The sequence below is a fragment of the Arthroderma uncinatum genome (genome assembly GCF_011692745.1).
Source record: "Arthroderma uncinatum strain CBS 119779 chromosome Unknown scaffold1, whole genome shotgun sequence".
Classification (NCBI taxonomy): domain Eukaryota; kingdom Fungi; phylum Ascomycota; class Eurotiomycetes; order Onygenales; family Arthrodermataceae; genus Arthroderma; species Arthroderma uncinatum.
This window is the reverse complement of record NW_022983863.1, coordinates 1,939,588-1,966,027: the sequence shown is the minus strand read 5'-3', so window position 1 is coordinate 1,966,027 and position 26,440 is coordinate 1,939,588. Positions and strand designations below refer to the sequence as shown.

The 26,440-nt window shown below is 48.6% G+C and overlaps 10 protein-coding genes across 10 annotated transcripts; 4 read left to right on the top strand and 6 right to left on the bottom strand.

Moving 5' to 3' along the window:
* Window positions 1-952: 952 nt before the first annotated feature.
* Window positions 953-2,259, bottom strand: GIQ15_00611 (uncharacterized protein; the record flags this gene model as incomplete). Its single annotated transcript, XM_033548028.1, has 2 exons — window positions 953-2,145; window positions 2,217-2,259. 2 exons carry the CDS (start codon window positions 2,257-2,259, stop codon window positions 953-955), a joined length of 1,236 nt encoding a protein of 411 aa, XP_033408979.1.
* A 2,284-nt stretch (window positions 2,260-4,543) lies between these two features.
* Window positions 4,544-5,825, bottom strand: GIQ15_00610 (prephenate dehydrogenase; the record flags this gene model as incomplete). The annotated part of the gene is made up of 4 exons (XM_033548027.1): window positions 4,544-4,699; window positions 4,773-4,904; window positions 4,963-5,559; window positions 5,613-5,825. The coding sequence occupies 4 exons, from the start codon at window positions 5,823-5,825 to the stop codon at window positions 4,544-4,546; spliced, it is 1,098 nt and encodes a 365-aa protein (XP_033408978.1).
* Window positions 5,826-6,951: 1,126 nt separating this feature from the next.
* Window positions 6,952-7,663, top strand: GIQ15_00609 (40S ribosomal protein S14; the record flags this gene model as incomplete). The annotated part of the gene is made up of 4 exons (XM_033548026.1): window positions 6,952-7,024; window positions 7,081-7,153; window positions 7,284-7,444; window positions 7,512-7,663. 4 exons carry the CDS (start codon window positions 6,952-6,954, stop codon window positions 7,661-7,663), a joined length of 459 nt encoding a protein of 152 aa, XP_033408977.1.
* Window positions 7,664-8,173: 510 nt separating this feature from the next.
* GIQ15_00608 (AAR2 domain-containing protein) lies at window positions 8,174-9,541 on the top strand (the record flags this gene model as incomplete). Its single annotated transcript, XM_033548025.1, has 1 exon — window positions 8,174-9,541. The coding sequence occupies one exon, from the start codon at window positions 8,174-8,176 to the stop codon at window positions 9,539-9,541; it is 1,368 nt and encodes a 455-aa protein (XP_033408976.1).
* Window positions 9,542-9,846: 305 nt separating this feature from the next.
* GIQ15_00607 (40S ribosomal protein S16) lies at window positions 9,847-10,582 on the bottom strand (the record flags this gene model as incomplete). Its single annotated transcript, XM_033548024.1, has 4 exons — window positions 9,847-10,137; window positions 10,195-10,371; window positions 10,440-10,462; window positions 10,537-10,582. 4 exons carry the CDS (start codon window positions 10,580-10,582, stop codon window positions 9,847-9,849), a joined length of 537 nt encoding a protein of 178 aa, XP_033408975.1.
* Window positions 10,583-10,936: 354 nt separating this feature from the next.
* On the top strand, window positions 10,937-11,618 carry GIQ15_00606 (mitochondrial 54S ribosomal protein YmL23; the record flags this gene model as incomplete). The annotated part of the gene is made up of 3 exons (XM_033548023.1): window positions 10,937-10,957; window positions 11,045-11,405; window positions 11,488-11,618. 3 exons carry the CDS (start codon window positions 10,937-10,939, stop codon window positions 11,616-11,618), a joined length of 513 nt encoding a protein of 170 aa, XP_033408974.1.
* Window positions 11,619-11,913: 295 nt separating this feature from the next.
* Window positions 11,914-12,964, bottom strand: GIQ15_00605 (uricase; the record flags this gene model as incomplete). Its single annotated transcript, XM_033548022.1, has 3 exons — window positions 11,914-12,044; window positions 12,110-12,756; window positions 12,825-12,964. The coding sequence occupies 3 exons, from the start codon at window positions 12,962-12,964 to the stop codon at window positions 11,914-11,916; spliced, it is 918 nt and encodes a 305-aa protein (XP_033408973.1).
* A 1,034-nt stretch (window positions 12,965-13,998) lies between these two features.
* Window positions 13,999-18,127, bottom strand: GIQ15_00604 (sterility protein Ste20; the record flags this gene model as incomplete). Its single annotated transcript, XM_033548021.1, has 5 exons — window positions 13,999-14,191; window positions 14,266-14,432; window positions 14,491-15,759; window positions 15,814-16,323; window positions 16,379-18,127. 5 exons carry the CDS (start codon window positions 18,125-18,127, stop codon window positions 13,999-14,001), a joined length of 3,888 nt encoding a protein of 1,295 aa, XP_033408972.1.
* Window positions 18,128-19,702: 1,575 nt separating this feature from the next.
* Window positions 19,703-20,919, top strand: GIQ15_00603 (LON peptidase N-terminal domain and RING finger protein 3; the record flags this gene model as incomplete). The annotated part of the gene is made up of 2 exons (XM_033548020.1): window positions 19,703-20,298; window positions 20,361-20,919. The coding sequence occupies 2 exons, from the start codon at window positions 19,703-19,705 to the stop codon at window positions 20,917-20,919; spliced, it is 1,155 nt and encodes a 384-aa protein (XP_033408971.1).
* A 446-nt stretch (window positions 20,920-21,365) lies between these two features.
* On the bottom strand, window positions 21,366-25,806 carry GIQ15_00602 (actin-like protein ARP8; the record flags this gene model as incomplete). Its single annotated transcript, XM_033548019.1, has 6 exons — window positions 21,366-22,570; window positions 22,645-22,914; window positions 23,391-25,026; window positions 25,095-25,503; window positions 25,618-25,696; window positions 25,770-25,806. 6 exons carry the CDS (start codon window positions 25,804-25,806, stop codon window positions 21,366-21,368), a joined length of 3,636 nt encoding a protein of 1,211 aa, XP_033408970.1.
* Between the last annotated feature and the right edge of the window lie 634 nt (window positions 25,807-26,440).

Sequence of the window (26,440 nt, the reverse complement as noted above, 5' to 3'; positions counted from 1 at the left end):
AATGTAAATCCCGACCAGGTTAAACGATACAACGTCCAGGATGTCCGCACGAGAGGATGAGGGGAACGAGAGCCAGGGTCGATACGTACTGTCTGCGCGGCCTGTCTGAGGGGAGCGAGGTGGGAAAAAGGAGAGTTGAGTCTGGGGAAGCTCTGCTCTGCTTGATCTGTATATGTATGATGATGTACTAGGGGGCCCCTTGATACGAGGTGAAGAAGCTTATCTCACTGGCAGCTCATCAAAGAAGCGCCGTGATGCCTTCTCGCTTGTCTCCAGCATCGTCTCTCTTCTTTCTCCCCTTGTCGTCGCCTTGTTTGTCTCCTTGTCTGTCTCCTTGTCAGCTCGCTACAGTGAAAGACTCCCGGTCAGCGGCCAAGCAACGATCCCGGCTTCTGTATCCGTGACAGTAGTCTTACCGTGAGTCCGTAGTATTATCTTTATCAGCTGTATATTTATTGGAGACTATCATCTTCTGTTAGGGTAATTATGGAAGATAAGGTAAAGGCGAGTATTAAGCGATCCTTTTATCCGGCTTCCTATGAAATACGGTAGACCGTGATATATGGTAGGGATGTATAATCTTTATTTGAATATAGTGAACATGTCTCATTATCCTTCCTCTCGCTATTAAATAACTGATCTATGTATCGCCAATGCCTGAACCGAGGAACAGGGACGCGGGCCCAACCTTCCTTCTCTTCCATGGAGTATCCAGCATCCCATAGATGGACGGCCCTGGCATGCCATAGTATCCAGCTTCAGTCTGCGAGAGCTGCCTGGCTGGGTTGACGGCGATGTCAAAGGCGGTTCTTCTTTCTTCTTGACCCAGGCGTCAGGTCATGTTGTTTGCGGGATGTCGGACTGTTCATGAATGGGATATCTCTAGCCAAACTCCGTACAAAGAACCCCCAAAATTCCGTAAATTCCTTTATCAACGCAGCTGTAAGCACTTTCAATACCTATCTACCAACTCAACCGCACTTCCTTTCGCAGCCTGGTTAGCTCCAAGAGTTTCCTTCGCTGGCTTGGGTTTCCTCGACATGAAGAGAACCACCGAGATGTATACGGCGGCCATGATAGCTGCTATGATACAGTATGCGATCACGCCCGCTCTGGGGACACCGGGGGTTCCGATTCCACTAAGCTTCAGGCCCAGGCCGCCGTTGATAATGGCAAGAGCAAATACACATCGTCCCAGCCAGGCGTGAAGAATTCCCTGTACGGCACGCTTTCCGGTCTTTCGGAAGTGTAGATGCTGAAGCAGTCCGAGAGCAGGCTGGAGGAGTATAACACAGGCCATGACGACGATTCCGATGATGGCGTGCGTGGAGTCCAGCTTTTTCAGATCCTTTGCAATGGTAAGACCGAGAGCGAAACCGACAATCGCAGCGATGAGAGAGACTGCCTGAAGGGGCGCGTGGATGCGAGGAACGGTATTGCTGCCCGGAATCAGGTGTAGGGTCAGAGCAAAAGATGGGAACATGACGAGGAAGACGATGGACATGATCAGTCCGTGAGCCGATCGTCTGGCAATCCGTCCTCCGTCAGAGATAACGGTGCCATCAGAGCCAGAGTTGGGGGTGTTGGAACCGTCGCTGGACACGAATGGATTGCCGTTCTCATCGTCGCCAACGGCCTTGGTCAGATCCAGGTTGAAAGCGCCCATGGTATCGTGTATCATCAGGCTCTTCGAAACGTCGTTTGACATGATAGCTGCGCCCATCTTGACGGCCCAAATCCACGAGCTGGCAGCGTCTGTTGGATCCATCTGTCCTCCTTCCCACGACAGACAGTTGTCGCATCGAACATTTGCTACCATCCGTCCCTCGGTGATGCCGCTGCCACTGAGAAGAGTAACCTTGGTCCGCGGGTTATGTTCTGGCATGAACTCCCCCAATCCTGCTCGCGGAGAGAGCGTGACGTTGCTGCCAGTAGCTGCAGAGTAGAGCATGAAGATATTTGAGCCGGCCATCTCGCTGCCCTGGCCCAGTCCTACCCATTCTACGCCGCTCGGTACTCTGATCTGGAAGTAAATCGGCCCTCTCTTTGTCGAGGCCGTGGATGTGGGTATATTAACTCGAAATCTGATGTCGTCTGCGTTTGCTGGTCTGAATTGAGCCGTCTTCGCGGCGTCCACCAGGGATGCTATCAAGACGTTAGCATTTACACTCAGGCTTTTTTACCCCTGGGCCGTTGATATCGCTCCCACAACTCACCCGCCAGAAGACAAGCTTCCGCAAGAAGCGACAAGAACTTCATCTTGTGTGTTTATTTCAAATCCAGCTTGAAATCAGGTCAATGTGGAAGAAGCGATGCAGAGAAGTTATCATCCAACCCGAGTCGGAGAGAAGACACGCTACGTTATATATATGGAAGTGCATCAGATTAACGCCGAAACTCGTAACAAGGGACCGGCCCATGGTTCTCAGCTCGGATAAAGAAGGTCTAATACAGGGTTAAGTTCTTGCGAAAAAAACAAAAAATAAAAACCAAAAAAATAAAACTGATCGCATCCTTGGACAGTTTGTACGTCGTTGACCATTACTGCGGCCTCATAGGGAAATACAAGCTGACCAGATGCCCAGGAGACCAAGACCTCGTTTGCATCCTTCCAACGCCAACAGGAAGATCACCATGACTGCATATCGCAGGGCGAGGCGCAGTTGACAGCTACGGAGTACAACTTTCTTCTTTCTGCTCTTCAGGCTTTTCAGCATGGTTCGGGGATATAACCAGGGGGGCTGACTTCTGACGACGCGAGCTACGGCGGACGTTTGATCGACCCAGATCGCCTTATCAACCTCGAATATTTCACTTGGCCTCTCCGCAATTCTTTCGAAATCCTCAATGCGCTCAAACCAATGACCGCGAGCCGTTTTGTCAGACCGGACAAGATAAGAATTGAAGAAACTCTCGGCTTGGACGCCCCCTGCGCTACTTAAGCCTAAACTGTGTCCCGAAGCCGATGTACATAGTCGAGGAATCGGGCGAACAAGCAGTATGCATCCAGGGGTTCGGACGGCCTTTGCGCTGGAATTGAGGGTGATACGGGATCCTCGTCCCCTTGCCAGCGACCAATATCTTCAGGCGGGGTCTGGTGTCCGTCTATCTTGAAGTTGATTGTACGAACGCGCACCATGTATAACTCTCACATGGCGAGTATCATTTGTCTCGTGGCGGTTACTTTTTTGCAGGGAACATGGCAAGAGTCGGCGGTTCATATATTTCTAGGCGAACATGCTGTCTCTGACTCCAGTATGGGGGAGTCGGGATACAGAGACTCGGCTGCCCCTTGCAATGAAACACGAGCCGTTTGCGCTGGAGTCCCGACGGCCTTTCCAGGGATCTAGGGGATCTGTAACCGCCCACGCTCTTCACGATGCCCCAGAGCACGACTGGATGAAGACTATTGATCGATCTCGTCCAGGCCTGAGACGCTCTCGACCGACACCATGCAACAAGTACGAAGTACGAAGGTTAGTAGCACGGTGGCCCGTCTCCTGGTGCGAATGGTGAACTAGCGCCCTTGGTACGAAGCAAAAACCAGCGAGCATATTACTATCTTCTTGTTCCTGATTACTCCATATGGGGGGTTAAGGCCTGTACAGCGCCAGGCATGAGGAATCATCGGCCCAAAGTCCCACCATCCCACCCTAGTACAGGCCATTTTATTGGTGGTTATATTGGTTTTGGGCTCGACTGCTATATATTTATCGACAAACATATGTAGTCCTTGGTTGCTTTTGACGTTGTAGCCAGTTGGTATCTCAGATATCCTTTTCGCACACAGCCTCAATCCTAACGTCGACGGGATGGCCGCTCTGCCTTGAACCATGGGTAAAACTACCAATCATATACGGAGGGGTTCGGTCAATAAGCCTTCCGCGCGCACAACATGGAAGGCTCAAAACTAAAGATGCTTGACAAAATCTCTTGGTTTTGATATTTTGCTCGATTTGTCATGCTGACGGGCAACATGATAGAGCCGATCACGCCACACGGAAGGATGCAATCATTGTCTGACCTTGTCGGTTTGGTTCTACTCCGCACATCCGGTTGAACATCTGTATAGCTTGGGCTATGCTGAAATAATTCTTGGGTAACTCTGCCTTGGCGCTAGTTTGAAATCTATGAAATTGGTAGAACCAGGACACCTATTAGATTATGCCATTCCCGCCATCAACCAATGATCTAAATTCATATGAAAAAGTAATATTAAGTAAGAGATCTTGCCCAGCTGGACAAGTAATATTGCTGACTCCGAAATAAGCTTGCTTTATTAATACCAAAATAAGTGTTGGGAAACCAAGTGGCCCCAGGCTTGAAGCCTTCCCTCAAGAGGCCGCGAAGCTCGAACATGGATTCTCCATGCTCCATGAACTCTCCATACCCGGTATCCGCAACGAGTCATTGAAATGTGGGATGGCACGGGCTTGGCTCTGGCTAGTTGTCATGGTCAAGGCATGTATTGTTCACTCTCCTTGGGTCTGCGCCCCAATCCGCAGTGTGCGTATGCACATACTTGTTTGAATCATGAAACGGCTCAAGCTGGCTTTGACGTCTTCTCCAAGATGGTTTTCATCATCTCATTGCCAACTCGCACAGCCTCTGGGAACCTTGGCGCAAAATAGGACTGGATCTTCTCGAATCTGTCGCGGTAGGACTCGAAATCTCCAAAAGAAACGCAGTCTGACCATGCCTGTAGTCATGAATATATTAGTTGGACTTCTTTCATGGCTAATCCTTTAGTATGGTCAAGGAGAAAGACTGACTCGTGCCGCAAAGGTAAATTCAAGGTCATCCGACCTAAAGGTATTGTCGTTGATGGCAACGTCAATCACCTCATCAAGGAGCTCTTCCTTTTGAAACAGATACTCGGTTACTCCTAGCCAGAGACGGAATAACTATGATTGTAAACATCAGTGACCTATCAACCACAGTAGGGAGGGGGATTCTACTGACTGGCGTTGAGCAAATCATATGGTCATAAGGCACGATACCTAGTTTCCACCAGCAGTCAACGATGGCAAGTAAACTCAAGTGGTTATTTGGCATTCTCTCTGTCAGCCCCTTCGATAGCGAAAACCGATCTAGGACTTCATCTTGGAGCAATAGATCATGGTTCGCTGAGCTACCCTTGAACACAGCCTTTCTGGCAGTCTTGACTCGTTTCTTCAGCTCCTCACGATGTCCACCTAACATCAGCTTATACAATTCCGTCACCGACTCGGCATATTGCCTTATCTGCTTTTTGGCAGCAGGATTCAATATGGCAAGGCCAGCATAAACGTGCCATTTGTTCGCATAGATTCTTAAGGTGATGTTGATCTTCACGTTCTCGATCCCACCGACATAGCGCGGTACCTCCCACGGGAATTGGTTATTTGCATGCCATGCGGTGCCCATGCTTAAAAACGCAGCATGGGTGACTGCCTGGGTATCTGCAGTAATTCGATCATGCATTTCTCCACTAAGGTGGACAAATTTCGATTGGAATGAAGCGAAAATGCTCTCAACGAATTTTAGACTCTCATCTGATGCTCGATGTTGAATTAAAACCTAGTAACTGCGTTAGATATCAAATCAAACTATCAGGGTCAAGCTCTATTTACCAAAGGTTGACCCTTGGGTTTAACATTTGGCCCGTGGAGTGAGTGACATGAGATAATCTCCACATCGCTGGGCAGATATTTCTCAAATGCTGCCAGTTCAGGGGCCTTGCAGGAAGTCTGGCCCCCTACTATGGCTCCGACTTTCGTAGCTTCAATGCCGGTCAGACTTTCCTGGTTCTTAATGGATGGACTGTCTTGGATAGAGACGTACATGGTCCGTATTCTTCAACAACGGATGCAATGAACTTCGCCTCTACGCTATAGATAATATAGTCGCTTATTCGGGAAACAAGGTGTCCATTGGGAAGTATATTGATATTGGTCTACAAGGGTATAAGTAATAATAGAAAAATAGATTAAAACTAGGAATATTTAAGGCATGACAGTTTGAACTTGGGTAGGAGCAGCAGCTGACGTACATCATTTGCAAACTCCTCTCTCAGTTTATCATAACTGGATGGCTTATCACAGGCGTTGATTCTGGAGACCAGCAACGTGTTAGTGAGTTGTGTGAGGTTTTACTAGCTGCCCTAAGAAAATCTGTATCATCCATTAGCATAGATCCAATGCAAGTATAATCATCATGCTATGAACAGATAGTCGTATAGAGTGTGTTTCAGACAAAGTAATATTAAGGTAGCAAAGAGTTTACATCAGTGACGACAACGAACCGACTTCAGCCACAAGAATAGTGGTAGGAGCAGCCACATTGCCATACTCGAGCCAAATGCGCTCTTGTCATCATAAGAATGGGGTTATGAAGGGAAGTGAAGTGTAAAATAAATCGGAAAGAAAATAAAATAACGTACCAATTGAGTAGTAACCAGGAGTCGCAGGTGAGAATCAGGTAAGAATCCAGTGAGTTGACCATTACCTCCAGCCAGCTTCACCCAAGCGCTGAGCATACATCCTACCCATATCACCCATACCAATGATCCCAATGGACCTGGTCTTTGGGCTGGGTGCCGCCATCGCGAGAATTATGTCCCTTCCAGCGGGTTAGCGGGGTGATGAAAGTGAAGCTGCTCTTCCCTCGAACGAGAATCAACAGATCAAGCTGTCGTTTCAGCGACACCGAGTTGCACAGCCAGATGGCCCAGCTTGAACAGTTTGAAGCAGCAAAAAGTGAGGGAGGAAGCAAAATAAATAGTCGGAGGAACGAAGAAGTTTTTCCCAACCTTAAGCTAACTGCTTAGTCATGGATATCTTGGCATAACACGTGACACTTTTAGGGCACACCCTGAGAAGCCCTATATCGAATCCCGCTTTTTGTGAAGCTTCGAACGCCTTTGATTTTTCGAAACCATCCACAACATCCTCATCCATCGCATCATTCAAAATGGCCCCAAAGAAGAAGACCGACGCTAAGCCCGCCAACGAGAACGTGTCCCTCGGACCTCTCACCGGTGATGGTAAGACGACCTGCGAGCTGTGCCAATTGAAATCATCATTGCTAACTCTCTATCAGGCGAGAACGTTTTCGGCGTTGCCCGTATCTTCGCCTCCTTCAACGATACCTTCGTCCACGTTACCGATCTCAGGTCCGTATTCCATTTATAACTATCTGCACTAGCATGTTGCGCTGCCGGATGCGATCCTGATGTCGAAATTCCACACATCAAAACGCAATCAAACAACCTGATAAGAGACTAAGACTAATAGGTGATATAGTGGTCGCGAAACCATCTGCCGTGTCACTGGTGGAATGAAAGTCAAGGCTGATCGTGACGAGTCCTCCCCATACGCCGCTATGTTGGCTGCCCAGGATGTCGCTGTCCGCTGCAAGGAGCTTGGTATCAACGCTCTCCACATCAAGATCCGTGCTACCGGTGGTACGTATTATAGCACTCTTAAATCAAAGCTACCAACAAGATATATAGACACTTACACCCTATATAGGTAACGGAACCAAGACTCCCGGTCCCGGTGCTCAGTCTGCCCTCCGTGCTCTCGCCCGTTCCGGTATGAGAATCGGCCGTATCGAGGACGTCACCCCTACCCCATCTGACTCTACTCGTCGCAAGGGTGGTCGCAGAGGTCGTCGTTTGTAGATCTATATCGCCTTTATCTCCTGGTTATCCGATTTCGCGATTGGGAACAATGGCGATTGGAGAAAGGATGGAAACAACTGGAGGTTATCTCACGATATCCCTCTCTATGTTCTGTGGATGGAATAAACGCGAAGAACGGCATTTTCGCCTGGTCTTCTAAAATTTTCCCCTTTTTCAACCCCCTGCTCCTTCAGCGATTGCAGAGTTAGTGATATTGCAAAATATATCTATAAAATGCAACAGAAGTTCGAACAGCCTACAGCAAAACATCGTAAACCATACCAGTAGATATCTTTGAATACATTTGTAGAAAACCGTCCTCTCAAGCTCCGCTTAGGTCGTTACGAAGTTCCGTGATAAGGCCCTTGAAAAATAAACATTCCGCCTCTAGAAATCTTTTGATTCACGTTAACTCCTTCATACAGATACTGCCCTTACTACCTAAATCTCTTATCCCTATTTATATTGCTACTTCGGATAATTTAAGTGTGTACTGTATCCCCGTATCTCATGTCGGACTTTCCTCGCCCCTCGCCCACGATCCTTATCGACAACCTCCCCGCCAAAACACTCGTAGGAGTCGATCTCCTCGCCTTCGCATCAGCGCCGAACTTCCATGGAATAAAAGAGCTCCCGATTGGAGTGCACATTCTCTACACGGGCACAACAGACAGTTTCTCGCTGCGGAGTGGAGAATGGCTTGTGGTTGCTGGCCCGAAGGAAGGCCAACGCAATGGCGCAGGTGTTGACGTTCGATTAAGGCATTGGGATGAGTCGGTTGAATCTCTAGCTTTGGTAGACGAAAGCAAAGATGAAGGACGACAGAGAGCAATGCAGCAAAGGGCTAATCTGAGCCGAATATGGGCCGCTGGAGGGTTACTCGCATATCAATCTCGAACCAAGAAACAGGAGAAGGATGGCAGTGAAGAGGCGTCTGATACTACAACTCTATACAACGAGTGGGATAGTCTTTCAACCTACATAACTCCGTCTGTTTTGGAGCGGATATTAGGTCGTGCTGAGCGTGATTCCGAAGGCAGACCAAGGTGGATGATTACATCTGGAAGCTCGGCGGCAAGAGACGATGATGAGATACCCGGTCTCGCAAATAAGGACGATACCAAGATGCGCGGGAAATTAGTAGAAGAAGAGAAGGAGCTACGATTCTTACCTGTGGATTTGAAGAATACCTGGCGAGCTGGCGCAGTGGGACGTGAACGGACAGAGGCAGCTCGGGATCGTTCATGGGCATTGGGCTATATCTGCGAATGGGCTTCGAACAACACCAGGGCCGCGGGAAGGATCGTTGATGATGAAAGCCTAAGTGAGGGTGAATCACAAATTCTGGGTGAACTGCAACTTACGTTCCTCACTGCACTTACGTTGATCAATTTCTCCTGTCAAGAGCAATGGAAGAGGCTACTACATTTGATATTTACATGTCAGACAGCTGTTGGAGAAAGACAGAACTTCTTTGTAGCAGTTCTCCGGATATTGCGGCTTCAGCTGGCTCACAACGATGATGTCGAGGGAGGATTATTGGAGATGGACGGAGACGATGGTGGCACCATGGTGAAAAATATCCTCAAAAAGTTCCGAAGAATAATATATGACGACTTGACCGTTGATGTGTCGGCGGTCAAGGCGGAGTTTATGAATTTAGAGAAATGGGTAAAGGACGAATACAGTTGGGAGCTAGCAAGGGAGTCGACAGTGCGAAGGGGTATGCTGGAGCTGGAGGATGGAGAACAGATTGAAATGGAGGTTAATGGTGCTGAGGAAGAGGACGAAACGGGGGATTACGCCCCAGTGATTGTTGACTTGGAGGAAGCTGGAGGGGAGGCCGAGGATATTGATATGATGGACCACCACAAGTAGTGTAAAAGGCAAGCCTGTTTCAATTAGTAGTCACTGCAGAGTCCAGTCCGTTAACACAAAATTGAGACTCCTCCAATGTATAAGCACGTCTCCAAGGTAGAAAACTGCTTGAACAAGAGAAAAGTAGGATTTAATATTTTAGGGCAAAAATCTGGCCTATTTATTCTATGTCCAGCCATTTCCCATATGCTGGAGCACATTTTAACATCAACCATTCAGGGCAGATACAAGCAGATACAAAAACCCACAGATACCGCGCCCAGCAAAACACCCCGTCCCCATAAACCCATCCACCTCCATTTTGTTTAACGGTAAGATTTCTGGTATCTGGCACGGGCACCGGGACCACCGAAGACCTTTGGCTCGCAGCGTCTGTTATCGGCAACGAGGAGAGTTCGGTCGTACTGAACGAGGGCTTGCTTCAGTTGGTTCTTGGAGTGTTCATCGACGAATTTCTGGTAGTAGGCGACTATCGACTTGGCGATAGCTTGTCTGATAGCGTAGATCTGGGAAGTGTGACCACCACCGGTGACGCGGACACGGATATCGACACCGGCGAACTTGTCGAGGCCAACGATGAGGATGGGTTCGTAGACCTATAGTGTTGAGACGATCATGTTAGAGATGTGAATCTTTAATCAATTCCGCCGCACCACATCGATCATTTGCGATTCCACTCGTCTTTCCCTCGTCTCTTCTCCATCCGTTTCCTTCCATTTTCTTTCCACCGTGGGTTCCAAACGTGGGTATTTCCGTACCTTGAATTTGAGGAGCTCTGGCTTAACGAGAGCGAGAGGTTGGCCGTTGACCTTGATCAGACCTTTGCCTTGCTGTTCGGAAAATTAGTATACGCCCTCGAACTTCTTCCTCGCAGTATCCTGTATCGTCGGATTCGTACCTTGCAGTGGGCGACAGCGGTGGCTATATCGTAAGAAATTTCATCAGCAATTCGCACTCTATCGGGACTTCGATAAGCAGCTTCTCGATACACGTACCCGTCTTCTTCTTGCCGAAGCATTGCACGCTGGGAGTACTGGCCATGGTGAAAGGTGATGGCAGTGTCGACGTGCAGGGTGCGGTGGAATATGGGAATGTCTGGTCGTTCACCGTCGTCGCTATCGATCGCAGCTGGTATTGGAGATATTGAAAGTTTCAAGGTGTGGGAGTTCGCTTAGTGGGGATTAGGGTAGAGTCACGTGATATATAACTTTTGGCTGGGACGAAGCTTCTTCACGGCGAGGACGAGCAGCAGCAGGGACGCGGAGAATCGACGCAATTGACGGGAACAGCGCTTATCGAGGAGCTCAGCTGGCTGGAAATTGTGCTGTTAGGTTGGACGACCGCCTGAAAACCTATCCTGACAACCCCTGTATGCGCCGGTAGTCGTCAGAAGCCATGTCTCAAACCATTGGAAAAGTACGTCCCCTTAACAGCTTCAACCGATGCGGAATCGTATCTCGGAGGAGGGATAGATGGAATATCTGGCTGACTGAATGACTACAGACCCGTCTCGCCTACTCGCGAACATGGCACGCCATCGACATCGGATCTGATCCGCGAAGTCTCGGGCGCGTTGCCTCGTCCATCGCAATTTTTCTCATGGGAAAGCATAAACCAATCTACGACCCTTCTACAGACTGCGGCGACTATGTCGTTGCCCTTGGATGCCGCAATGTTCACACGACTGGAAATAAACGAGCTCAAAAGTTGTACTACACACATAACACCCGGCCCGGTAGCTTGAAGTCGATGTCCATGGATCAGATGATTGAGAAATGGGGAGGTGCGGAGGTGCTGAGAAAGGCCGTCAAGGGAATGCTGCCAAAAAACAGATTAAGAGAGAAGAGGATGGCTCGATTGAAGGGTTAGTACCTTCTTTTGTTTTTTTTTTTACCTTGCCTGGCGTTGATGTTTGAACGTTACTAACCTACCCTGATTTACAACAGCCTTCGACGGGCTTGAACATCCCTACAAGGAAAACATCGTCAAATTCGGCGGTGAGAGCACTTCGATTGCAGATCTCCCTGAAGTGCGCGAGGCCCTACAGAATGCGAAAGAGGAAGCTTTAGCGCATTAAATGCCAACGTTGATTTTATATTCCCCTGTCGAGCGCATACGCATGGAGTAATTTGGGTCTTTTGATTGTATTATTATTACTACTATCCTCTCCTTTACAAGTTATCAAGGAGGCTTCTGGTTTTAGACCTTGTTTCTATGTACCATATATATATATATACGGATTGACATCACCATGGATTTACAACAAAGATAGTACAGATAGTCGACTGAGATGAATGTCCAAGAAACCTGCCATGTATGCGGTCTATTCTAGATGTTATGACCCTAATATGCGTCTATGTGGCACATTCGAGCTATAATTTCGACTTCTTCTCGACATCACCGCGCCCAATGGTGCATTTGATGAGCCCACTGGCGCCTGAACCGGGAACATACACTTCAGCATCTGTACCAGTGTTTTTCAAGCCCTTATGCCAGCTCAAATCTGTACAAAGCATGTCAGCATAATCATATCATCGAGAGCGAAGGGCCAGAGCAGAGCTAACTTACCAAGTTGGAAATAGTGCTTGTTAGGCAGGCTGAATTCAGCCGTCTCCAGCAACGGCTGAGCCGCAAGGAATCGCTCTCCCATTTTATACATGGTGTTTTGCACACTGGCGCTGTTATCGTTGCTAAAGGTCTCCAATATGATACCTCGCGAGGTGTCCCAGGTAGTGTCAAACTTGGTAGCTGAACGTCTTACTTGCTCCACGCTTGAGAATGTAGACCATGTCCAGGTAGAATCGACATCTGTGCTTAAAACTCGGTCCCAGGTCTCGGGAAGGGTGGTGAATTCATCTCTCACGAAGCCATGGAACTGTGAGTTTGTGCTTTTCAAGACGGAGAGCCCGGATAGAGATGTCTTGATATCAACTCCTTTCCCTTCAGTAACGGTGACATCGGTAGATCGGACTTCAGAGGCATCCTTTAAGAACGAGTGAGGGTGTGGTTTGCCGTTGATATTCACTCGGGACCATCGCTGTGCCACTACATTGACATGGGCGATATGGATATGTTTGTACTTGTTTATAAAGTGGTCTCCAACAATCGAAGCGAAGAGCTCCGGTGGTGTGACTGGGTTCTGCTTTGCTAGAATATAAATGGTATTCTTTATCGAGTCTGTCGCTACCACGACGCTGTTGTCTGCCTTGGTATACCTGGTGGTGCCGATGTCAGTACTCTTTTCAGCTGTCTCGTCCTGGAACAGCCACGGCGGGATACATACGAGACATCGATTTCACCCTCAAGCAGTACACATACAGTCATCTCGACCACCGTCTGAGTACCGGCTGCCTCATCTCGATGTACCTTGTACACACGAACGTTCTCCTTGCCGTAACGGGCGGCAGCTACTCTGGAAGTCATTCTTATTAAGTTGTAAGGGATGTTTAGAGATGGAAGGCTAGGGATGGATGTGGTAGACAATATACGGAGTAGAATGGATATTTTTATACAAGTCCGGCAGCGAGGGAAGACTCCGGGGCCAGTTTATATATTTATATCATACGGGCAGAGGAGAAGGCGCGAATGGATCGGCCAGCCCATGCACAGGAATGATGGAATTAACCTATTATCAGCTAAACTAAGTCCCGCCTCTTGGGGTAACTAACGGGCTACGGCTAGGCACGAGCTTTCACGAATAGTTGGGCGGTTAGTTCCGTAGATAAAGGAGTATATGAAGCTTCACTTCTGGCGATCCAAACAGCTGCTCCAGGGCAATAACCACGCAAAGAAACAGGGAGAACGGATACAAGTTTCTAGCCGTATACCAACTGGTCTGTACCGAAGTCTTCACACAAGGGGCGTTCGCATCACTACGGCCTTTCGATAGAGGCATTGACCTAATATTGAGCTGTCACAGGGGGTGTCGCAGGAGCTTCGCCCGGGGTTCTGGCATCGGCCAGCTCCGATGACCGCGCAGTTTGGCGATCGCCGCCTGGGTCTCCTTGGGCCCGAGATACGCCAACGCCGGTGGGAAAGTAGCGTGCGTTGGTGGCGTCGACTTGCAAGCAGCGATGTCGACTAGCAAAAGGTACGTATGGAGGACTGGCCGGAGAGCTTGGAGTCTTCGAGGTTGGAGGAAGAAACATCCCATGATCACATGACTTGGTGATGGGAGACGAAGGATGAGGAAGAGACGGTTTCTTTAAAGACTGGGGGTTTGAGGATGAAATATGAGTTGCCTTAATAATATCCTACACTGTATCGCTGTATTCAAGACCCAGGACTGCCTCCGTAGAAAATAGAGCATATATGACAATTGCACCAAAACGCCGGTAGATCTTCGCGCCCACGTACTTTAGAATGAGAAGGAAACAGCGGAATAGAAAAAGGCGAGTAACTTAAAGTTCACGGGGGAAGAGAGATAAGAGGGAACAGTACAGGCGACATGTGAAGCGCTACTCTGACATGGCACTATCAGATTCGGAACCGGAGTCATCTCCGAAAATGATACGCCTGAGCACGCTTTTGTCGAACAATTCCAGCGCGAAACGCCGTGCGGATAGCCGGAAGTGATGGCTTTCTAGAATAACTAGGGTCTTCTCGAAGAGATCAATACGCCGGAAGCAGTCGGGACGGTTTGCTTTGAAGCTGTTTGGATAAATCATGTTAGGATCCTTGGCGTGGCAAGTAAAAAATTGATGAAGAGATATGAAAGGACGTACACTTGTAGATCTGACGCCGCCTTTTTGGCAAGAACAGTGTTCCCCATGTCGATGATGAGGCTTAAAACCTTCTGCTTTAACGGATCTTGGTCCTTTGATGCTGCTTTGTATCTGTTCCTTGCAGCTTTGTCCTTTTCTGTCCGAGCGTGGTGTTGCTCAAAGGTTACCTAAAAACGAGCTTAGCACAGCTATCCAGCACCATAGGTGTCTCCAGGATGGACTTACCGAATATAATTTCCTTAGATCCATTGGCATGCAGGAACCCAACGACCGCCCCCTTTGATCAACGGCGGCATCCCACCCTGCCTCAATAAGCATTTCAAGGCCATGTTGGCTCCTGGATACCAGACCCAAGACAAAGAACGCTGTTCCACGCATAGTCATGACCGCTGCATTTTCAGCGATCTGCACTATCCTTTCCACGATATCTGTTTCTTCTAAAAAGGGCGCACTAAGCTCCATTGAACCCACGTTCCCAATAGCCCATAGCGAACCCTTTACCTTTAACAGTACCTCTGGATCCTCTTCGTTGAGTTGGAAATCTCGAAGTATAGAAGCAAATTCGTAGAAATGGCCAGACTGCTCCAGCAGTTTGCATCCTTCCGTAGTACGGGCGAGTTCTCGGTAAAAATGTGGTGGTACTAAGCCGATATCTTGCATCTCGACTATGTCGTTGAGAGCTAAGCTATTGCGGCGTGGCTGGTCAACATACGCACGAGATAGTGAAGCCTCCACCAACCCGACGTATGCATCGTTTCTTCCTAAGAACCAGTCGTCCATTTCTTGGGTGATGTAATCAAGACCGTCGAGATAGTGGTATCCGACAGAGGTAGAAAGGAAACGGAGTAGCAGAGGAGCACCAATTTCTCCAAGATGGTCCAAAGATGGGCGGCACTTGACAACATACTCGAGATAATCTCTCTGGTTGCATGCCTCTTCCAGTATTTTGACGGCAACCTGGCAAACTGCAACGTCCGGATCATATAGTTGGGTGACAAGGAGCTGAATAACCCACTCGACTGGAGTGCCTTGTAACACTTTTCCAACCACATACTTTCGTAGTAGCTTGGTAGAAAATATACGGATATCCTTTGATCCCGTGGTTAGCGCCTTTGAAAGGATGACTCGTAGATGGCTCTCGCGAGTAAAATCCATATTCCCAAGAAGAGTTTGAATGAGGTCATTCCGGTCCGTCAATTCGACGATATGATAAAACATGTTAAGCATATGCCACCTTTCCATCATCTGAAGGCCATTGGGTTCACTGCTCAGGGTCCCAAGCAGCGCAAAGTATCCACCACTAAGCGTATCAGCCATTTGCTCACGAGAGAACAATGGCGACAGGGAAGTTAGCCCGCTCATTCGGTCGACTTGAGCCAAACACTCAGCTATTTGGCGTAATAGCTTATTCTGAGCTAGGTACTTCGACCCTTCTGGACTTTGAACAAGACAGCGCATTAAAGCACAGCCCGTTCGGACATATCGGCGATTAGGCTTTGTATTGCGAACCATTGAAAATCTGTATTTAAATGGCCTATAAAAACCTACTAATCGCTTCATGAATTTGGAGCCTTTGATGGCTTCGTCTAGCCGCTTAGGATTTGTCAAAGGTCCTTCAATGATGTTCAGGATCAGGTCCCACTTCCATTTCATGAAGTTGACAGAGCTGAGAACGTTGGTGTCTAGGATCGCAGTGCGAAACTGGGCTTCGTCCATAGTAGCACTAAGTTTGGACTTGTTTTGTTCTCCTGTGAACAACGAGGCCGGTATCTCAGCACTGACAGAGTATCTGCCGTTAACATCTGATATATCGTCGGATCGTGTCATTGTGCGGCTGATGCTCTCCATTTGATAGATTGTCGAGGTTGAAAGGTGCTGGTTGTCAGATCTCTCTTTGAGTGCTGATGATGATGGGAGAAGGCTGGGAAGAAGGTGGAGGTTGGAGCACATAGAAGAGGGTAAGCAGCGCTGAGCACGTCTCAGAACCTCGGCAAGGAGGAGGGTTGTTTTTCGTTTCAGGGAAAGGTCAGGTTCATCCTCAATCAAATCAGACAACACCTAGAATTTGCGGTTTAGCCTAATTTGTATACCATTTCTCAGGGAATACACGTACCTTGATTAAGCCTGCCTCAACTAATAAGGCTAATATAAGCCCAGAAAAGTGTGCAGTAAGGTCAAACGAGTTGTCTTCGTCTTCGTAAACTGCACGAGGTTGTTTCTTTTCTTGGTCTGATTTCATATTGGCCACTCGGCCGTACGTTGTGAGTCTCCTTCCAGCAAGGAACGACGACGACCAGGAAGGTGGCTTGATACGGAGAGCATCAAACAGAAGTTCCAGTATTAGATCCCTCGATTGAGGATCAGGAAACTGTAAGGAAAGGAGTAATGATTGGAGTGGCCGTTCTGGGTTTTGGGCAAGTGTTAATATACCAGGCCAGGTTTTAAGCATTGCAGAAATAGCTTTGGCTGAATACTTCAACTTCAAATGGCGGTCGCTATCTGGCACCGTCTCGGTGAAATTGGCAAAAACAGAATTCAGCTCACATCCCGCTCGGAGGTATTTTCTGCTCTTAGGAGAATCCAAGACGTGGACAAAACCGGCTGCCAAACTGTCCGATGCCCCAAAGGTGCCTTCTCCCAGCACATCGTTTAAAGTACCAATTCCACCAGCAGAGAACAACAACGCTGGGTCCTTGACAAGAAGTTCTGCAATTGTCATTATGCAGATATTGCGTAAACGGTCGTCTCGGTGTTCTGCGATTGATACAAGCGTTCGCACCACCGAGCGCGAGAGTTCTCGAACGCCGTCTTTGACGTCTAAAAATGCGCGAACGAATTTAAGCGCCTGCTCACGCTCCATGCTGGCCTTGGATTCCTTGACCAGAGAGAGCATTACCAGCTCATCCGTGTGTAGTGCTCTGATTACCTGGATGGACTTTCTATCCGCAATCGCATACCGTGTTAATCTGTAGCCTGCAGCGACAACATCGCGGCTCTCGCTCAGCAGCATCACCTGTACCCGTAGACCAAAGACAGACCACTCCAAGTCATATTTTAGGGTGGGATAGCGTTTGAACAGATCAACCAAGTTATTTGCTCGGTCAACATAGTAATCAGGCGACATACCCTCTGCCTCTAACTCTTGTAAAGTTTCAGATAGCACGACCGTCGGCGATTCCGCTTCACTATCCTCATCCTCGAAGCTTTCGCCGGTTGCGTGAGTTGTTGCCCTTGAGGGAGACCGGCCGGACGTTGCATTGAAGAATGTAGACAGCCTCCTGGCTTCCGGAGCTTCTATAGGTGTTAGCTGAGCCCGCATTAATTCCTCTTCCAGCTCATTCTGTAGTTGTGCTATTTTTCGATGCGAAGAACTGAGCTCCGACTCCACTCTTAACCGCTGCTCCTTTGTCTGCTTCATATTCTTCGCCAGCAGGGCTTCCAGCATATTTTCCGTTCCAGTCTTTATCTTTATTTCTTTCTCAATCTGGCCCCGGATAATGGCCTGTCGTTGCTCGGTGGTGGGAGCTTCATTATCGCCTCCAACACCATTTCCCCGGCCATGGGTAATCGACTCTGGGGGTCGTGGTGTCGCATTTCTCGATATACTCGCATGTTTTAGATCCGAGTTGAAGCTTCCTTGTGTGATATTGGACGGAGCTAGCGAGGCACTCTTTGCGCTGAGGGAAGCCAGGGTGCCTGATGACGAAGGGCCAGCGTGGCGCGAAGTGGTAGCAGAAACAGCATCGTGCCAGCTTCCGTCGGCAGACTCATCATCCGCACTGGACGAGGACCGCCTGCTGTCACCTAGGACGCGGTGCTGGGTGGGCGTTGCTGAGGTCGCTCGATCATGGAATGTCGCCATGGATCTCCATCTAGCAGCCCCCGGGGGGTTCACTGTTCGAGTGGACAGTGCGTTCGATGCATCGGTTTGCGTATAAAGAAGTGTGATGCGTTGCGAATCAATTGGCTCCAGGGACCATCGAGTGTCGCTGGGGGTTGTGTGGAAGACAATATATCAGATCGTCATAACTATGTGTTGCCGTTTGGATATGGCTTCAAACCGCCAGCCTCCACTTCCCTCCCCACAGCAGCTAGAGGACGTGGCCTACTTTAGCGTGGCTGCTGAGTGAACTGTGGATTAGGTAATGACCGATACCTCACCTGTACCTCACTATAGTACGAATCTGACCACGTGACGTATAGGACAAGGACATTTAATGAAATCGCGTCTTGGACTTCAAGGATGATATCAAATTTATATTCGCCTTTGACGTTTGCATTTACACCACTCTCTTCTCGGTGAGGTACCAGTTTCACGCCATGGGGATGTCCCTGGAGTCTGCCATATACCACAGCCACCAAGCTTAGTTTGATGACGGTGCGGACGAAGAAGTTCTCGGGAACCCGAAGAGGCCGGTACGGGTTGGATTTGAATTAGAGCCCAGCTCGGGTTTTTACCCTAGTCGAACCCTCGATGAGTGGCTCTCACGAACCCTCCGTTGCGGTGACCAGTGTGGATGATCCATCTACGTTTTACCGCAACTTAATACGATTAATACAATGTAGTCGCTGCTCTCTTCCGCTCAGAGCACCAGTAGAGCTGCCATGCGGGAACACCATCTGTCGATCATGCATTCCAGAGACACACCAGCGGATCAATATCACGTACCCTGGCACCGAGGGGCGTAACCTGGGGTTCTACTGTCCCTCACTATGTTCGCAGAGTCAAGCAAAGGGCACCGCAAGTTGTGTTCCGGAGCACTGTTTGGCAGATTGCGGCCTGGATATCACTCTCGGCAAGGTGGTAGATATATTCGACAGATGTGTAAACAATTACTCGTCTAATGGCCTACTGGATAAAAATACCCCCCTTGGACTTCATATATATACTCCAGGGACCAACTCCGTGGAACCAGAGCCGGAATTCCAGGTACAAGGCGGCTTCTTAATCGGAACTTACTCCCTTACAACCCAGGGCCACATACCGGCTACTTCCAACGTCAGATACACATTCAATGACCAGGACAGGGAGTTCTTGGATAATCTTGACGATGAAGTACTGCAGGCGATAAGGACAGACGTCTTGAAGGAGCTCGATTGTCAAATCTGCTATTCCCTGATGATTGACCCGTACACCACCATCTGTGGCCATACATTCTGCAGATTATGCGTAACCCGGATGCTTGACAATTCGAGTCTCTGCCCTGTATGCCGCAGGAAGCTGCCCATGATTCTGCCCACCGACCCTGGGAACAAAGTTCTGGACACCCTTCTTAGCTCTATACTCTTTCCATCACTCGTCACCACACGCCTACAAGGAATTCGAAGCGACGCAATCGACACCTCTAGAATCACCGAATTACCCCTTTTTGTATGCACGGTTTCTTTTCCGTCTATGCCGACCTATTTGCATGTCTTCGAGCCTCGGTACCGGCGTATGATTTTGCGAGTAGTTGAGGATGGCAGCCGCAGGTTTGGCTCGGTCATGTTCAACCGAAATGGCGAGTTGGGAGGACAACTCGAGAACTGTACCTTTGCCCAGTATGGCACTCTGCTTGAGATTGACCGGCTAGAATCGCTACCGGGAGGAAGGACTCTGATACGTGCCACCGGCCGGTATAGATTCAGGGTTGTTACAGGTAGCGAGTACGATGGCTGTAAGTTCGGACGCGTGGAGCGCCTAGACGACATACGCATCCCGGATGAAGAGATACTGGAAGCAGAAGAAACATCAGCTTCAAATACAGAAGACGACGCGAACCGCCTGAATACGGCTTCCACCCAGAAATTGTTTCAAATCGGGGCCGAGTTTGTGGCCAAATGCCGAGCGAATAACGCATCATGGCTCAACGATAGGATGATTTCTGCGTATGGAGAGCCGCCGACAGACCCTGCAACGTTCCCTTATTGGCTTGCAAGTGTGCTTCCAATACCTTCAGAGGAGAAGTATAAACTGTTATCGGTCACAACAGTTCGGGGAAGACTAAAAATATGTGCAAGATGGGTGGAGCAAGCCGAGAAAGATAAACAGTTGTCAGTACACACCCTCTCGTTCCCCAACCGTCGGAATATAAAGGCTAAGTAACTGTCTCTAGGCTACGGAAGGGTACAAGAACGGGTTTTCACCTTTCAGCGCTTCTCCCATTTCTGTTCATGTTTGGTATCTGGTTCTTACCAACTCTCATCTCGGTCATTCTAAACTTCGCCAATATCTCAACTCCTAATACCTCTGCCTTTAATTCCTCTCCATTTAGCGTGTCCTTCTCAATCTTCCCATTTGGGCTTTCGTTCAGCTATTCCTCGGGCTCGTTCTCGACTTCGTTTGGTACAGACCAAAACCCCCCGCCAACTGGCTTCGTCTACCCTGGCTTCAACATATCGCAATATTTTTCCAGGAACTTGCTCCTGGGGGGTATACTGGTCGTATGTGTGGCAAGAGTCTTGCGCCGCTTTATCGAAGTGATTAACCAGCATCAACGCACAGCAACACATGTACATGAGAGCTCCGCTGATAGCCCTGCATCACCAACTCCCGGAGAAAACAGCAACAATAATACCTTCACTAGAGAACAAAACTACACAGAGGCGGGAGCGGGGGTCAACAGTACTACCGCTCCTGCGGATGATACAAGCTCTGCTGAGCCAGATGAGTAACTTAACCTATAATCTTTTTCCATCCAAAAGTGAAAATGGAATGGATTCTGTTGTGGGACACCAATGCAGTATGTTTTTGAGTACCAAGAAAATGGCTTCGTCTAGTTAGGATATCCGTATAAGCATTAATATAATAGATCAGCGTCTAATTCAGGTTAAAGTAGGGTGTGGTATTGTAAAAACCGACTTTAGCACAATTGAACGCTTTAGTTAGCACCAAACCCCTCACCAATCTAAGAAACTTCTTCATTTACAAACATGTATGAGCCAGGAACTGGGTTAGAAAACGCCAAAATGCCATGATATCAAAGAGTAATGTGATGAAGATTGAAGAATAAGGGGGAACCAAATGGCCCAGGAAGATTTCAACATTTTCACTGCTTATGTTGACATAACACAACAGTTGTACGTGTTCTAGCGCCAGTGTTACACTATGCAGAACGACTCTAGTCATCATTATCATTATCCGCCATTTCTTCGTCGCCGTGTGCGTCGGCTGCATTTTGACTCTTCTCCGGCTCATCCGTGGAGAACGGATTGGTGTATTTAGAATCAATCTGGCAACGGTGCCCAGCTCGCTTGTGGGACTCCGCCTCGATAGGATCACGCAGTTTAAGTTGTATCTGATCCACCAGGTCCTCCTTTGCAGTGGCACGTGTAGGTGCCAGGCCTGCGCGGGCAATCTTTTGAGAGCGTTCCGGTTTTATGCGAGTCTTTGATATAATCGGATAATAGTATGCACCCTTTTGCTTTAGACGGAACGAGTCGCGTTCACCCTCCGGTATTTCGGCGGGGTCAAACAGAACTATGGAAACATCTTTGTATTTGTGTTCAGTGTTCAAGATTTGTGTACTTGTTGCGTATGTTCGAAGCCGGTCATAGTGATGATATTTATCTCCACTTGAGCTTTCATTGGCATAATTGGATGGGTTGTCTCGATCGGGGTTAACCATATTCAGAGAGCGTCGAATTTGTTTTGTGGAGCTTTGCTTTTGAGGCAGGTAAAGATCATAATCGTAAGGTACCGGTCCGGGATCTGGGTAAAGTGCTGGGTTTGCTCTGTAGAGCTGCATCTTGGAAGTATGTTCTTGTAGGACCCTTGGCTCTGGTGCGGAGGGAATTAGAATTGACATATCCATGCGATCATCTCGTCGTCCGTTGACTGGTGGAATAGGTGTCTTGTCAAATTTGAATTGTAGGAAGCCACCGGAATCTGGGAATCCGTCCACATCTGGAATCACGGGGAAGAGGCCAACAGGTTTCAACTTGGGATTGTCTGGATGAACAGGATTTGCCCATGCGTCGAGTTCGGCTTTGGTTGGTGCTAAACCTTGAATCTTACTTGAAGAGTCTGGGCCAGAATGTTTGCTCTTAGGATAAGCAATATCGAATCCTTTCTGGATATATTTCTTGACGTATGTGGGATCATCTCGGGATGGTTTCGGCTTCTGTCCCTTTCGAGCACTTCCAATAAAGACAGGTCCCTTAGCGTCTATCCCACGAGCCATTCCGCCGGAGGCAATGTATTGTGTTCGCCTTAAAAAGCTAACATTCACGTTCTTTGGCGCTGGGTTCCTTAACTGGTCCAATGACATCAAAAGCGGAAGATCTGCAGGGTCGAGTGGAGGCGGGTTCTCAGGCGCCATAATAGCTATGGAGGAAGCAATACGGGTTAGCCATAGTACTCAATACCGCTATAATCAATCATTAATCCCGCTAACATACCACTTTCGTCACCCAGGTGCAGGCCTGGTATTCCTATCAAATCAATTGGCATGCCTCCCTCAGCATCGACATCAATATTTGGCTCTTCCCGGCGCACCATGTTGGACGCAAAGCCTGCTGTCAGAAATCGTTCTAGCCCTTCGTGCGGGATGTCCAAAAATTTGGGGGGCATTTCTGGCGGAGGGAGGTCATTGCGGTATCGTAAGGATGCGATATATTCTTGGTGGAAACCACCGGCGGGGCCGCCATCCTTTGATTTCGACATTTTGCCTATTTAAAGGCACGGAAGAGTCTCGGGATAGCTCTGGTGGATGAAGGAGGGCTAGTATGCGGTTTTGCGCCAATCCAACCTAGCTCGAAGATCTGAAGTCCGTAGTTACCACTTCAATGGAGTCGATCGCGCAAAATTGGCTGAATACCTGGCTAGATATGCGTATACCGATCCAAGTCGTGATGCCTTCAACAAGGGATATGTTGCACTCAGTGATCCTCGACTGGAGAGACCGCAGCTTCTCGTTCATGGAGGTCGCGGTGAATAAGGAAGAAGCTATTCCGCCAAGCCTCACCGTGGATAAACCATTAGTCCGATGTCCTGTCTTAGGTAATCAGGACGCCAAACGGACGATATCGATATACAAGGGACAACAAACAGGCATGGAGTCAGTTAAAAAGTATTGATTTGGAACATATAGCTTCTATCAAAGTAGCACTGCATAAAGTATCGTAATATCACCACTGCCACATACATTTATAAGTCAATACCCGGCTGCCAAGTCGGTCGTATTCTAGCTTCCCAATCCAACTATCATTCGTTGCATCCAGCTTGCCAAACACACTTGCCCCTTTCCACACGACGACTTGCGGATCGAGTTCTCGGGGTGGCGCGCCGACCATGACATGACTGGCAATATCTGGGCGTTTGAGTTGCATCCTCTCCTCGAGGAAAGCGTGGAAGCCAGAAACAAGACTGCCACCTCCAATCACTAGGACTCCACCAACGAAATCGTTGAATTTGCGAGCCTCTCCCCGAGCTGCATGGGTGATAGAGGTAAATATAGCATCTTCAAGAGGCCATACCGGGAGGACGTCATCGCGCATCTCGACTATGGGCTGGCTTTGTGATGTTGGTCCACCACCAGTACCTCCCTGAGTCTTGAGAGGGGTTGAGACGCCTCCTTGGGGATTTGGTGCTGTATCAGGTGTGGGAGATCCAGCTGCAGAGGACCGTGGAGTTGCTTCAAGATCCTGTAGTCGGCCCAGGGGATTGTGGGCTTGCGAACGACTGGGCGTAGCTTGAGGGTCTGATCCGTTGGTTTGTGAAGCTCCATTTGTTGTGCCATTGTTCAAAGCTGGGGGAGGAGAAATGGCCGCTATAATCTCAGCTTGAGCAGTAGAGCTTGGATCGTTCGGCTGTCTGTCGTAAAGATCATAAGAACGGTTAATGAGTTTCCTCCGTCCAATTAGTTTTTGTGAGTTATCGAATATATCAGGCTGAACCACGCCCATAGGCGCTAATATGATTTCATCATATGCTTTGAATGTGTACTTCCTCGTATCTTGGCCCGAAACCCGAAGGTGGAAGTCAAACACCTGTACTGAAACGTTTGTTTCATTGAGGGTTGCCACATTCTTCTTAAGCTCCTCTGCTAACAAAAAGTCATAGCGGCGGTTCAAATTGATCTCCTCGTATGGGAAATGGTCGTAGAGCATCATTTTGATAAAGGTATCAGTGACGTCAGAGCCACCATACTTCAAGTTGACACGGGAGTTTTCAACGCACATCCCTTCTTCGACGCAGCATATTGACGTCTTTTGGGCACCGACGTCAACAACGCAGGCAGCGGTGTACCCGGCGCCAAAAGTACCGGCCAAACTCTCCTGGACAAAACAGACACGGCCGAAACCGAGTTCCCGCATCAGCGTATCCAGTATTTGAGTGACATATAGCTTTTCGTAGAGATCGGGTATGACAAAGACGCATGAATATTGTCCCCAATCTTTATCTTGTGCCAAGTTTAATTGGGTTTTCATCGCATCTTCCAGAATGAGAGCAATGTCTAAGAACAATAGGTTCTTGCTGTTGTAATCCTTCTCGTTACACCACCCGTTTCGAAGTGGCCAGTAGAGCTTGTATCGGGGTCTTGAGAGATCCGGTATCCTCAAAGCTGCTTCTCCAACCACGTACTCGGGAGCAAGTGCGGAATTATTTGGGATTTCAGTCCAGTCAACCCGCATAGCGTCATTGTGCTCAGATATCGTCTCTGGTGGTGTTCTTCTATTGTAGTTGACCACCATCTCCTTGGAGTTGGGTAGTGTCCTTCGCTTGTTTTGGCGCATATGGGCCTTTAGTTCTGTGCACATATTTGTATACAGGGTGCCAAACTAAAATATATCTCATTAGCACTATTATTTGAGGTGTACGTCGTGGGGCCCAGCAACTAGTTACTCACATCAGGTCCAAACATCTTCTCCGGTTCCATAAGTTCACCGTCATCCATCTTTAAGCGTTTTGGTTTCGGCTCACCACCATTTTCCTCGGATTCATTTAGGCCGGACTTGTGGGCTATGACCATGGGAATCGTCTTCGGTAAGGCATCACTGGCAAGACCTATGCGCAGATTCTGGCTTCCCACATGCACCACAACAGTCTTTGAGCCGACCATCACTTTTTCCTCCTCGTCGTCCGCCTCTGCCATTGTCGCATCTGCGTCTGCTTCTTCCTCCGGAAGCGGTAGCTCATTGGGTTTTGACATCGCAAGAGATCTATCTCGTTCCTTTGCTGCTTTAGCCATTCGGTTTCGGTTTTCCTCACTTTGTAAACGGTATGCCAGGATTTGATCGTCTCGTTTTAAGTACTCGCTGGAAAAGGTATCATTATAAAATCAGCAATGGCTTCTCCGCAACGTTTCTGCCTAGGTTGTATGGGAAAGGCCGATCTCGCGACCCAGCTCATCCGCGTTCTAGCGTACGTACGTGTAGTAATTCTTCTGATTGATAGCAGCCACTTGTGGCCAGCTGGTGAGGTCCATGCTGTTATCAGTTCGCTGAAGGCCTGTATTCGACCAACAGACAATGCATTAGCTCAAGCAATTCCAATCTTTTGATGTCTTGAGGATCCTTCTCACCCTCATCGCGCATGGCCCTTCCTCCCTTCTTCCCCATGGTTGCGGTAGCCTCTCGATCGGCCTATTTTCGCAAATAGTTCCAATTCGGGTTCACAATCGATCGTCAGAACAGTATAAGAATAACCCAGCGCGTTAACGGGATGATTATGCCGGCTCCAAACACCGCTAAACCGCTATCTGGGTCGAGATGCCGGTGGTGGTCAGGTCAAGATGCTTGGTGTTGGGGTCGACGACGAGCTTGGTTGCTGGCTGCAGCTGCTTGGAAACGCCACTAGAGAGAAATATCGCGGCCCACGTCCTCACCTCCCATTTGTAATAGATTTATTGATATGCAGAACTCCGTTGCTCTGCAGCACTCCCCTTACATTTAATGCTCATTTTTGTTTCCTTGTCCCTTTCAATAAATACCCGAGGAGCTAGCGATCTCTTCTTCTACCCAGCCAAATAGTTATCCGTTCGTTGAGCGCCTTTCCAGACCCAACCGAGCTCGTTCTTACCGCCCCTATCTACATATCTCAGAGACCGACACCGTCATCGTCTATTCTGTGTTTTGTCTATATCTTCTAGAAGCAGGATTCCCGTTCCGCGGGGCTACGAAACCATCTGAACGCCCTATACCCTGGCTCCGTATCCTCGACTATCGCCATTACCTGACGGCCGAGCTGTATACC